Source organism: Agelaius phoeniceus, chromosome 1, assembly GCF_051311805.1.
Source record: "Agelaius phoeniceus isolate bAgePho1 chromosome 1, bAgePho1.hap1, whole genome shotgun sequence".
Classification (NCBI taxonomy): Eukaryota; Metazoa; Chordata; class Aves; order Passeriformes; family Icteridae; genus Agelaius; species Agelaius phoeniceus.
In genome coordinates this window covers 25,937,279-25,951,278 of record NC_135265.1, presented here as the reverse complement: position 1 = coordinate 25,951,278, position 14,000 = coordinate 25,937,279, and the positions used below count along the sequence as shown (strand labels likewise).

General features: G+C 38.8%; 1 protein-coding gene across 5 annotated transcripts in view; it reads left to right on the top strand.

Moving 5' to 3' along the window:
- Positions 1 to 14,000, top strand: part of SLC25A13 (solute carrier family 25 member 13) — a 99,470-nt gene that overhangs the window by 28,149 nt on the left and 57,321 nt on the right. For all 5 annotated transcript variants that reach the window (XM_054644545.2, XM_077175128.1, XM_054644554.2 and 2 more), the window contains 2 exons: positions 336 to 478; positions 8,181 to 8,296. In XM_054644545.2, the coding sequence (XP_054500520.1) occupies positions 336 to 478; positions 8,181 to 8,296 (259 nt within the window). The remainder of the gene's footprint in view (positions 1 to 335; positions 479 to 8,180; positions 8,297 to 14,000) is intronic.

Here is a 14,000-nt window from a genome sequence, read left to right as displayed (position 1 = left end):
GCCTGAGATGCCACATACCTGGTTGCAAATGTACTTGTGCTTCTACTTCAGAAACATATTCGGTGCTATGGAACATTTCTAGATTACCGTGAACAAATTGTTGACATGGTAATCCAAAAATCCTATGTCTGCCATTCATTGTCTGGGAAGCTGAGCCTTCAGCTGCTTCAGTACTCTCCTCTTACTCTTTCCTATTTGGGTCTAGGCTGTAGGTTCACTGGAGCAGAACTGTCATCTGCTGTAACAGAGGCCGCCTTGGGATTGGGGACTATGGGTGGTGGTGATAAATGCCTGGAGAAGAACGTGTGGCACTAAATATTGTATTCACTTAACAGTATGCAAGTGTGGAGAAGAATGGAGAATTCTTCATGTCTCCTAATGACTTTGTCACACGGTACTTGAAGATAATTGGAGATGGTTTGCCTAATGCAAGCACTGTACAACTCCTTGCAGGTGTGGTGGATCAGACAAAAGATGGGTAAGTGTTTTTTTGTGGTTTTGGTTTTGGTTTGGGGGTGGTGGGAATTTGTAGTTGATTGGTTTATTTTTTTCTTTTTCTGTTGTTCATTTAAAAAATACAAAATCATTTTTTCAAACAGTGTGATCCTTGAAGGGGAGGTTGTTTTGTTTTCCCCTGCAGATCCATAAAGAAATACAGAATATTTTAAGTGAAGAGAGTAGAAACATTGTTTTCAACTGCACTTACCATTTAGTGGTGCAAACAATTTTCTGTCTACTATGTATTTTTAATTCATGGAACCTTTCATGTTTGTTGGCTGGCTCCCCTAGCTCCTGCTTTTCTTTCCTTCCCTGAGTCTTTCTGTCTCTGTTTACTTTATGTATCTGTCACAAACACATTCAAATAGAAATCCAAAGTAAGTTTAGATGGTGTAGGAAGAGATCCTAGAAAAAAGTGCCCCTGCTTTGTTTTGCCCTGGCACTGTTAAAGGTTTTTGCCGCTATGTTTTTGCTTCAAGAGGGAGGAGGAGCACCTAAGGTATTTAGGGAGCTACTCTGCAATCTTGGGAAGACAGCAGTGAAGTTGGTTGCACATGGTTTGCATTTGAAAGGCTGACTTTGCCAATAGGCGAGATTAGCTACTCTTCCATCTTCCTTCCCCCTACTTTAATGAAATCCTAGCATTTGCTTTTGGTACATGCCCAGGCAAGCTGTCTCTTCACCCATATGAGTTGTTGAACTCTCCCTTTTAAAGTATCTTTAGAGAAACTTGAGAATAATTAGCTGTGGATTTAAAGTGTGCAGTTGTGGCATTTTTAGAGACCAGAAAACTTCAGGCGTGACTCATATCAGTGGTTGCAGAGAGTAAAATGTGAGATAAACAAAGCATGACTAGAGAATGCAGTCTTCCTAGGAAAAGATGCAGGCATAACTGAGAAATTTTGCAGTCCTTTCTGTGCTTTCTTTTTGGCTTAGCCACTCTCATGTATTTGGCAGCTGAGCACCTTAAGCCTTGCAGATGGGTTAATGTGATGATTGCTGCCCCAGGAAAAGAATTCTGTAAAAGGTTGTGTTGGTAACATTGATGGCATCAAGAAAGCCATGTCTTCAGACAGTGTTTGACTGAAAACATTAAACATTTCTCAGATTTCTTCCCTTGGTTTGATGCCTGCAAAAACAGCATTTTCCAAATTACATGGCTTCAAATCCGTTTTGTAATAAGAAGATTGAGAACATAATCCATACCTTGTGATTTGGATCTCCCTCACAGAAGCTGGTGTCAGGAAGAACAAAATGTAAAACTGTAGCCTATGTGAACTTGTTGACAAGTTGGGATTTCGTAACTTGGCATGATCTTGTAAGAGTTTTGTGGTATAGTATTGAGGCTTCTAATTGCTGCTTTCTGCTGTGGGTAAGGATTGTTTCTGTAATCCACACTGTGCAGTGACAGTTCCTAACGTGTCTTTGGAGAGTCTCTTCTGGTATTCAGGGTGTCTTCCTGTTTAGTTAATATGTGAAAGAATGGAGAAAGTTTGGGAAGTGATTAGCATCCATCTCCCTAACGTGGCATTGCAGCATTTTTTGCCATGTTGCTCAGTTTTTGTACCTGGTTCTCCTGGTGTTTAAAGTAATTTGCAGAGTAATCATCTGAGGCAGGGGTCAGCTGCTTTTTGGTTCCTATCATGAAGTCTCCTCAAGACACCAACAGGACTATTGGTCTTCTCCTATTGAATGTTGCCAACTTGGCAGTCCAGAGCTCCCAGTTTTACAGTGAAGCACAAACCAGCTTTTGTTGGTGTTCATTTTTAATAGGCTTGTCAGTGTTTAGGGACTTACACGTGGTTAAGGTCATGAGAGTCTGTTCAGTAATTTAGCATTATTTCTATTATAAAATAGAAGGTATCTTGCAAGAGCAATGACAAGTTAATATTGTTACAGTGTTAGTGACTTAAAGTAGTGCAGTTCTGAAAATACTGCTAGGCTATTTCCAGAAGCATTTATCCACTGTCTTGGATCCCTCTTTTGCTCTGAAGAAGCAGCTGTTGTTCATGACTGTTGAGCATCACCACTTGTCACTAAAAGGGTCTGAGCCTCCACCAGGGCTGTTCCTAGCACTCTTTAGAATGCTTTTTAATTCCTTCTGATTTTGGTGACAACTTAGGTATACATACCAAGTGTAATCAGTGTGAAATACTTAACTGGGTAAGTACACAGGTGAAAGGCAGACAGCACAAGGACTTCAGACTCATGAGCAGGGCGTATAGATGGGCAAAGAGTTTCTTACCCAAGAGCTGAAGAAGTTCTGAGTGTGAAATGAAACGAACCGTAGCTCTTGCATGCAATCTCACAGTGGTTACTGTAGACAAAATCTCATGTTAGTCTAGCCCAGTTCCTGCATGGCCAGAGATTGAGGATTTGAGGGTCTGCAGGAGCTGCTGTTGTTGTGACAAAGGTACGAGACCTCTTAAGGCATACTCTGTTGTTCAGTGAATATCCGTTGCCATGGGAGCAAGTTTTGCCTCCATCTTAAGCTAGGGCAGAGGTTTATTTGATGCTGGGCTTTTCTGCTGCTCTCTTATGGAGGCATGTTTTTAAGGCTTCCTCTAAGAAAAGGAAATACTTTCCTTGCCAGACAAACCTTTGAAAGTAGTTGACTGGTAATAAAATAGATTTTAATAAGTGTTGTATTGCGTGGTTGTTGTTTGTATGAAACAGATTGAGGAGCTCTGTTCCTGGCCTTAAGCCTCTCACTCCTAACCTTAGTTTAAAAAGAAAATAAAAATTAGAAAAAAAAAAAAAAAAGAAAAAAAATTTGGCCTCAGTTGGATCAGACAGAAATTTCCCCAAAATACAGTAGCTTTCTAAAGGCCTATCTGCAATAGGCCAGGCATTTTCCATCCTGCCTACTGTAATATAATTTTTCAGATTTTTGTTGGTACTTTTAAACATTTGCCTAACAAAATAAGTATTTACTGCACGTCTCTGTTTGGACTGTAGTAGTAACTAACACTTGAAATACCATATGCTTTATTTTTAGAAACGCAAAGTATTCCAAAATAACACTTGGAAATACCAGCGTTTTCCATTATTATTGGTTATAAATTTATCCTCTAATGCACCAATTTACACTATACTTAGTTTACCTAGCTTGCAGTGTAAAATAATAGATGTAGCTTCAATTTGTGTCCCATTATGTTACCATGTTTAAATTGCTGATACAGTAAAAACATCTGCATTGATTTCTGAAGAAAACCTCTTCATCATTGCATTTGTATGTATTGTTACAGCAGGTAATAAAAAAGCAGGTGGGTTTTTTCTTTGGCTACTTGCAGACTTTCTCTGGTGGGAATGTATTGTGTCTATGGGGTGTCCAGATGCCATGGGTGTGAACATGGAAGACAGGAGAGGGTTGTAAATAGTGGTTTTGCTGCACCATACTCTGTTATGTTTAGACTGGTGTTCTTGTGTGTGGGTGCTTTTAAAATATCAAGGTTTGAACCTTCCTGAATAAACTGCAGTATTGGCACTGGTAATGAGGATGTGAAGGGGAAGGAAGACTTTGACTTACTTGTGTGGAATATCTTCAAAACTGAAATAAAATTTCGTAAACATTTCAGCCTCCTCTCGTTGTGCTGTAAAAATCACTAGGTTTTTCTCTGCTTTTGTAACATCAATGACTACTTGTTTAGGTATATGAAATAACTCCTAAGTAGTATATTGAAGTCCACGTTAACATGTGCTGTTTAATGACACCTAATGATATTCACTTAAGGGTTGTGCTAAACCCAAAAAGGTGATGCTAAACCAGAGAGAAAACATGTTACCCAGGCAACTACCCTTGTGCAGTATAGAGAAGTGAGCATATGGCTATGTAGTACACATTTTTTCAGCTTCTTTAAGCATTAAGAATCACACGTGTAATTGACTGAAAAATTACTGCTCAGTTACTGTATTGTATGGTCATAATAGAAGTAAATGAATACGTCGTCCTTAGAATAGATCTGTTGGGAATCACTAGCAGGCTAGTCTACTTAGGGAGCAAAAATACAATAAGAAGAAAATAGCTGGTTTAATTAACATGTAAAAATTGGGTTAATTTGAATTCAGCTGGCACAGCAGATATTAATGTCTCTTCTTTAACAGTCTGGCTAGAACTACACAATTCGTACATTTTTTAATCTTCCTAGTTCTATGAGTAATTGTTTTAAAAATGGATATAAGGTTATTTTAAGCATCTATCTGTGATTTATTAGGGGGGTTATTGCTTCCAAGTGCTGAAAAAAAATGCTTCTACTAGTATAAAATCTTGTAATAGTGTTAATACATGGAGTTTTAATCAAACCCAGGCCTAGTCACATAGCATTTGTTCTTAACATGGTGCTGGAATTCTGCTGGGATAGGTGCTGTATTTCTTTTCTGGGCTGTAATCACTGTATTGTGAACTGTTGGTAAGGACACGTGCAGGTTGTTCCACACAAAAAACAGCTTTACCAAGATGATGTTGGCAGAGATTTTACATTTATAATTCCAAACAATCCTAATCTAGAGTCTTGTCACCTGCTGTCCTTTTTGTTTTTCCTGTGTGCATGTATTATAATCTTTGGAACAGAACTCAGTGCTTTGGATCTGTTTACTGTTCTGTCAGGTATGTAGCCAATAATAATAAATAATAATAGCTTTTTATAGCCAGTAAGTCACATTGTAACAGTAAATATGCATAAATACAAAATTGAGTAGGTTGTGGTAGATTGATTCAAAATTGAAGGTAATATTACTTCTGAAAAAAATTTCTTTTGGCTCAGAAGGGATGGAAGTTTTCTGCCTTTGAAAGACTGAGTATCTTTGTAGTCTGTGTCTAATGATGGGGAGTACTGAGAGCTCCAAGGCATTTAAAGGCCTGATGGATTGCTCGTGTGCTAACGTGTGCATATGTAACAAGGCACAGACTTCTTTGCCAGTAGAGCTTAAGGCATTCCTATATGTTTGCTGACATCATTAATTTTGAGTTTAATCTTAAAAATACCTGAGGAGTTTTCTTTTTATTTACTTCTTGCACTATGTTATAATTTATGGTGGCAAGCTCCCAGAGTTAATTATTTGTTAGACCATTTCATACTCTGCATTTCTTTTACTTTTATTTATTGCAGGTATATTGAGGGAGGTAGTGTAGAACAGCTTTTAGGCCTTCTCTGTGCTGTGCTTTTTAAAAAAAATTGTCCTCTTTTATTAATCTTCTCATGTTTTTATGTTCCTCATGGAACTTGGCTTGTTACCCTGTGAATGTTTGGCTGCTGATGTGCAGCAAGCACACTTCAAGTGTTGATCTAGGAAAGCCAGTGGATGTAATCTTTTAAGACTTCAGCAAAGCTTATGATACTGTCTCTCATAGTGTCCTTCTGGACAAAATGTCCAGCACACAGCTGAATTGCTCAGTTCTCTGATGGGTGAGTGACTGGCTTGCAGGTCAGGCACAAAGGGTTACAGTGAATGGGGTGACATCAGGCTGGCAACCTGTCACTAAGGGGGTTCTGCAGGCTCATCCTTGGCCCTGTGCTCTTCAACATCTTCATAAGTCACCTTGGTGCAGGACTCATAAGGATACTAAGTAAGTCTGCCAACTGCTGACATCCTCAAGGGCAGAGAGGCCCTGCAGACCCCTCAACAAACTAGGGAGATGGGCAATCACCAACTGAATGAAGTGTAACAAGGGGAAGTGCCAGATTCTGCACCTGGGATGGGGCAACCCTGGATATACAGACTGGTGAATGAGAGGCTGGAGAGCAGCACTGTGGAAAGTGACCTGGGAGTCCTGGTTGACAGGAGGTTAAATATGAGTCAGCAGTGCCCTGGCAGCCAGGAGGGCCACCCTTGTCCTGGGGACATCAGGCACAGCATCACCAGCCAGGCAAGGGAGGGGATTGTCCTGCTCTGCTCTGAGCTGGGGCGGCCTCACCTTGAATAATGTGTGCAGCTTTGGGTGCCACAATATAAAAAAGACATTAAGCTGATACACAGTGCCCAAAGGAGGGCAGCAAAGATGGTGAAGGGCCTTGTGAGGAAGCCATATCAGGAGTGGCTGAGGTCACTTGGTCTGTTCAGTCTGGAGGAGACTGAAAGGAGACCTCATTGTGGTTTCAACTTCCTCACAAGGGAAGAGGAGGGGCAAGTACTAAACCCTTCACTCTCGTGACCAGTGTCAGAATTCAAGCAAACAGGATGAGGCTGAGTTCAGGGAGGTTTAGGTTAGATATTAAGAAAAGGTTTTTCACTCAGAGTGTAGTTGGGTACTGGAACAGGCTTCCCAGAGAAGTGGTCACAACACCAAGCCTGTCAGAGTTCAGGAAGGACAGTCCTCTCAGGTACATGATGTGACTTTTGGAGATGGTCCTGTGCAGGGCCAGGAGTTGGACTCCATGATCCTGATGGGCCCCTTCCAACTCAGCATATTCTCTGAATTCCCATAAAACAGGTGACTGGAAATTGCTGTATAGTCATGGGTCATCGTAACTTGATGGAAAAAACATCTTTTCCAACTTATTCAAACTGTTAATTCTTCACTATTATTGCATACTGAGTAGAAGTTTTCATTGAACTGACTGCAGTGTCACTTTGGACCAAAGTCCTAAGAATATAGTTAGTTTCCATTAAAAATCCCCTGGGTTTGTGTATGTTTCTTGACATTGGATACACTGAATTTTGTGCTTTTCAGAAATAATCCTTGTTCCCCAGCTGCTGCCACATGAACCCATTAAAGCTATGTGCCTGCTACACTGACACAAAGCAGCCTTAGAGACAGCAATCTTAACTATCCCAGACTGCTAGCAGGCCCTGCCACCAAATATTTGAAGATGATTTTAAACTCTACAGCCTAGACATTAAAGACTCAGGAAAAAGAAGAATAGTTGGCCTTTGCCTCTTTAAGAACAGCAGTTTGATATCCATTTGAACTCTTGGGTGTGATGCAGAGAAATTAGAATGTTCAAGGTCTTTGCTGTTATCAGACCTACTGCTGGAAACAATGCCATGTTGTCTAATTATGTACTTCTGCTTATGAACTAACTTCTGGAAGGACAACCCTGCTTTTATCTATGCCCCACTACTGTGCTAGCACATTAGGAACCAGGCTGTAATGATGAATTTGAATAAACTGCTCTTGGGCTGAGGAAGAACATGCAGACTACCGATTGAAATTTGTGACTCGACATGCAGGACTGGAGGGCTGTGATGGATGACTAATAAGTTGCTAGCAAACAGATAACACATTCTGATCGGTTCCTTCTGAAGTGAGTGGCAGCATGTAGGTCTTGAATGGATTTGCTTTCCAAAAGTGCTAAGTACTGAGTCTTGAGGGAGGTTACTCATGTCTTTATTGGCTCTGTCTTGCCAGTGGAGGGAGGTAGGCTCCCCCAGAGGGCAGTTCAGTTAGACATTAAAGCTGACGTGAGTAGCCATGCTGAGTGTTTTGCTTATTTTATGTTCTGTTGTGACTTGCTGAGAGGAATAATGCCTTGTTCAACAGACATTTCCGTTTAGTGATATAAAGGCTTCCTGACAGCATTGGGGAGAGGGCATTTTAGGATAAATTTTAATCCCTATTGAACACATTTTGAACATATTTTGGTTACAGTCTTATTTCTTTTGTATAATCAATATTATATTGTATTTCAGTTTTTTGCAAGCAAGTTGGTTTCATAGCTATTGTTTTTTCCTTCATCCCTTAGGTTGATATCCTTTCAAGAGTTTGTGGCATTTGAATCAGTCCTGTGTGCTCCAGATGCATTGTTCATAGTAGCCTTTCAGCTGTTTGACAAGACTGGCAAAGGAGAAGTTACTTTTGGTAAGACATTCATTCTTAAATGTGCATTCTTGATGTAAAAATCTGTACCTATGCCAAAGTGTTTCACCTCCTGTTACTGTAGAAGACAGTGATTGGTAGTGGAACTACACTAATGCCAAGCAACTTCATGCCTGCACTTTTTAAATAATTTATGTGTGCACAGTATGAAGCCAAGGTCATCATCAGTGTTTTCTCTGGAGGACCGGTCACTTCTCTTTTTCTCTTCCCCAACATGCTTGTGCAGGTCCAGACCAGCAGTGATAGGTGACCATAGGAAATGATTGTAAAACTGCAAGGAAGTTGCCAGAAGACCTGAATGAATATTGGGTTTGAAATCATTACCCTGAAATATTTTTTGTTTAAATTTGCTATGTTTCAAGCTAGCTGACTTCTAAGGATTAAAACTGTTTTCTGTGAGATTTTATTGTAATTAATTCATTATTATATGCCCTCTGCCATTCCCTCCCCCTGTAAAATTCAGCTGTGCATTGGAAGTGTGATGTTTGCACTGATAATGAGATACACTCAGGCCAGTTTAAAACTTGATTAAGAGGACTGTTTCTTTCTAGATATCCCAGAGATAGCTTTTGATATCTGCAGGACTATCTCCCACCTGCCTAATGATAAGGGCCATTCAGTCTGAAAGAAGGATTCGGAATTTAGTAGTTTGGACTAATTTCTGATATTGAGCTTGCACTTGAAAAAGTATGGGGAATTTTTTTTCTGAGTACCTACGCTGTCTAAAATCGCTGTTTCTAATCTGCTACATTTGGACATGGTCATTCCTATATATCAAGTTTTATTGTTTGGTTGTTAAACAGTTCTAAGTAAATGGGAAATTTTGATGCTATTGACTTTCTTGTCTTTCCAAAATATATGGTTTACACATCCATTGCATTTTACTAGTACTTTTCACACATGTCTTATGCTCAGTTAAAAAAGCCTTTCTCTTTCCATTTGAACTAACAAGATTCTGTAACCATTGCTTGAAACATCATTGTATTCTTTCTACCATCTCAAAAAATCTGTATTTGAAGTTGTGGCTGGTGAGAAAACTTGCTGTCTCTTCTTGTGTCCCTTTTGTTTTTTATTATTTTGGTAGTGTGTTGAGGGTGTGAAAGATGTGCTTTTTGTTTGCACTGTTTCAGAAGTTACTACAAATGCTAAAGGATTTTCAGAAAAAAAAATCTGCAGAAGTATTTTGTGCCTAACATTTTTGTGTATGTATATGGACAGAGAAGCAGTGAGAGGTGCCATGCTTTTAAAACAGGAGGGAATGCATATTTTACTAGGATTTTGTTCCAGTGAAGGCAGACCAGAGCTCTGGAATGCCTGTGATGTGCAGTTTCTTGTCTGCATCAGAGCCCCTGGTTGCTTGGAGCACTTATTAATAATCTAGGAAGAACTGTATTTGTTTGATCTGAGTGCTGAATCAGTCCGACTTTTTAACTCTTGGCATTCTTGTTCCTACTTTTCCTGCTGTCAGATGTTTCCCTTGGGGTTTGACACAGTGAGTCAAAGGATTTGTTTGGCATTTGAAGTCCATTGAAGTCCTTCTAGTGATGAAAGAAAATCCCATGCCAGACTGTATTTAAGGTATTTGAAAGAGGAGACATGCCAACATTGGCAGAACCTCAGATAGCTTTTGTTTAGTTCCTTCATCTCCCCTTTTGAAACCGTAGATGTAACTTCTGTGTAGTACCTTGTGGCTACCACCCCAGTAAATGCCTGGACTGGGGAGGATGGAAGAGCTGTCTCAGTGTTGTGCATTCTCAGCAGAAATGGTTGACCTTTATACAAGGCTAGTTCCTTATTTTATATCACGAGGAGAGAAAAGGAAGCCATTTTCCTGCTATCATGAAAAAAACCCCTAATATTTTCATAAATACATTATTAAAATACTATCCTGTAACTTTGCCACTCAGTTCCTCAGTCATGCGTCTTTGAGGCCAATTATGAGATCTTTTTCCATTCACCTGAATGAGAGTAGTATCAAGTCCTTATCAAGGTTAGGAGACTTAAATAGGGGTTTTGTATACTGTGGAATTACAGTGTGAAAGGACCAGAAGAATAGGGAAAGGATAATTTTTCAGTATACTGCTGTTAGGTGCAGTATCTCAAGGCTCTCATTTTAAGTCTCTGTCTCATTTTATTGTTATAAAGAAACAGTATGGCTTATCTTTGCAGTCAATTTTTTTCTGTACACTAAAATAGTGATATAAATATTTTAGCTTATACCAAGCAGAATAGTTCCCAGCAGTGAATTTCACATTTTCTACTATGCAAATCCGTCCAACTCTTACTCTTTCACAGGTGCACTTGGCTTGGCATCTTAGTTAAAGGAATTAATAATGAGCTTTATGCCAATGAACATCTACACTGAATGTGAGATCCAGGCTGTAGATACTCAGAGAAATGTTCTTGGTAAAGAAGTTCCAATTTATCACTTGGCACTTAGTTTCTTGAAAAATACTGCACTCTTACTTTAGCTTCTGGGTTGGAAATGGGTTTGCATTTTAGCCGTATGTTGACATCTCTACAATTTTAAATGTTTCATTTCTTTAAAGTGGCAAGTTAACTGTTCCTGGTTCTTTGACAGAACTCTTACCTATTTAAAAGAGCTGATGTGCAAGCAGTGTGAGTACATGGCGGGGTGGGAAGTATTTCTAGTTTATTGCTTTTTGAGGTGAATTAAATGGCCACTAGTAAATTAGTGGCTAGTGGCTGGTTGAGACTACACCTGGCCATTGCATCGTGTTGTAGATTTACTTTCTGCTGAAGTGTCAAAGCTTTGACAGTTTGTAAGGAGTTAAAGCTCTCAGCAGGAAAGTTTAAATTCGAGGCAAAGAGCAAACCATTGCTTCTTACTGTTGAGTGTTGACAGGCACATAAAAGCTGATAATGTAAGTCCAGGGGTTTAAGAGACTTAGTAGAGTTGCTTTTTTGTCGTGTGACTGTATTTTAATGCCTCATTAAAGAAGCAGAGCCCTTTGAAATTCTTTACTAGATGGCATTTAAAAAAAGGTGAGATGGTTGCATAAAAAAAGTGTTTAAAAACGAAGTCATTGTAACTTTCATCTTTAATTTTGGATGGGTAAAATAAATGATGGTACCCAACAGTTCTGAGCTGTGAATAACGCAGCAGTGATACCCAGGAACTGGAACTTACATTTTCTGATACCAGTTCTCACAAGCCCTAGTGTAGGGTAAAATAAGTGCTGTCCATGATGATTTTGCTAAGAGAGTAAGGAAAGGTACAATAAGAGCTGTGGTTGCCTGAGTCTGTGCTGCCAACCATTATTGAACCTGATTTAAAGATTTTAATTAATTAATTAATAATTCTGATTTGTATTAAAGTAGAATTACTCACCAGACAGAAATCTTGCTCTTGTACTTAAAGAAATAGAGCTGTGGTATAGTGTGTGGTTTTATGGTTTTGGTTTTCTTTTCTAGATGTCCTCTAGTTCAATCTGAAGCTGTTTCAAAATGGATGCTGTGTTGTGCTGCTTTGAGAATTATGAGTATGCTGTAAAATGTCAGTCCTTTATTAAAAAAAAAAAAACAACGAAACAACAAAACAACAACCTCCCCCAAAGCCAGCAAAAACATTAAGGAAATTTGGAACCCAATCCCCAAATTTTTGTTGGTTAAGTGCTGGAACTGCAGATTCGAGCATTGGACTTTGCTTTTTTCTTTAAACAAAATTTTATTGGCAGCTGTTGTGGGTCTCTGCTTCTGTTATTAATTATATCAGTACATTTGTTAGATGAACACATTAATTAAGGATACATCTTACTAAGTGCTCCTGTTAGCTGATACCTGATACTTGAATTACCTGAATACTTGTTTGTAAACTTTCTAAAAGGACATAGCTCTTAAGAGAAGTTTAAATAGTTCCACAGCTATTGTGATGAGCTTCAGAGTTTTTTCATCTATGATAATGTTCTGTTATTTTTTTAATATAAAAAAAATGATTACCAGAGTTTCATAATTGCTTTCAGGACCAAAGATTTAACTTCTGATTGTGGGGCATAGGTCTTGCTTTCATTACAGAGGATTACTTGTTTTATGCTTTGCACTGCAATTGCTGGTATGACTTGGCTGTTTTTATGGAATCTTTTTCTGAATTCTTTTTATCTCTTGCACAACACCTAGCGTAGTGATGCCCAGCCTGGTACACTGAACACCATGTAAAGCAATGAAAAGCTAAATCTGAACCAACAAAATAAATTGCTGTAGCTGTAAGCTTTGATCTCTTGGTAAACTGCAGTATTTAGTATTTATCAGTGATACTTCCATTGCTGGTTCAAATTGCCTTGAAACCAGTTGTAGCTTGTGATTTGTTAGCTTACACATCACAGCTTCACCTATGCAGTGAACATTTGCTGATGTTTAAATGACAGCTGCCAGATACGATGGATCCAGTGGCAACATTGCAGATGTGAAATCTGTTCAGTCTCTGATGTTTTTTGTTGTTTGTACAGTGTTGGATTTTGCACAAATAATTGCCAGTTTTAATTACAAAAGGATATGAATTAGACTTGTTAGTATATTTATTTTCTTCAGAACAATTTTTGAAATCTTCTCAGACTATTCTTTGAGACTTTCATTTCTAGACATATGTCAATTTGGCAAGTTTTTGTTTTGTTTTTCTCTTTTAACTAAAATGTTATATAACTAGACAGACTTGGATGCAAGCATCTTAAGTAAAAGAGAGCCTGTTTGGATACAAAGTGAATCTGTCATTCTAAATATTAGGAAAAGCTTTGTCCTATTACACTGCTGGGTTTCATTAGGTCTAGAAAATGCAATTGAGTTTTCTACATCATCCAGAACTGAAATTCAGTGTTTCAGTTTGTTCTTTGTTGCTGGTTTTGTTCTGTTGTTTTGTTGGGGATGGTAAGAGAACCATAAAATAATTCAGATTGGAAGTGACTGTGGCAGCCATATGGTTCAAACCCTTGCAGCACCACCATCAAGACCAGCTGCTCAAGGGGAAATACCTAATCAATGTTTTAAATAATCTCTGAGGCTAGAGACTCTGCAGCCTCTATGAGCAAGCATTTCCCAGAGTCTGATCACTATTGTAGTGGAAAACTGAATTCCTGATGCCTGCTTGGGATTGCCAGTGTTCCAGCTTGCATCCATTGCCTCTTGTCCTTTCACTGTGCATCTTTGTCTTGCCTTCATCAGCTGGGTATCTATAGACAGCAATGAGCTCCTCCTTTGCAGCTCCCATCTCCAGGCTAAGCAAACCCCATTCCATCAGCCTCTCTCTATGTATGTCACATGCATCATCTCCCAGCTGCCTTGTATGGAGAAAATAGAAGTGATGTAGTGATGTTCTGCTTTTTAGCAGGTTGTGCTGTTTACCTTGGTGAAAGTGGTCTGGTTGGGTTTTTTGTTTTTTGTTTTTTTTTTTGTTTTTTTTTTTTTTTTTTTTTTGTTTGTTTGTTTGTTTGGTTGTTTTTGGGGTTTTTTTGTTTTTTTTTGGTTTGTTTTTTATTGTTATTATTACTCAGGATAAGAGGACTATATTTATTTTTTATGCCCACAGGGGGCCTAGTGCTTTTCAAACTTCAGGTCTTAGGGTGCTGGCAGTTTGTTGCTAACTTTTAATGAGGCTAGGAAAGGTGATAAAAAAATGTAAGGCTGTTGCTAGTGAACTGAAATTATGAGTAGCCACAGTTCAAGTAGAAATATT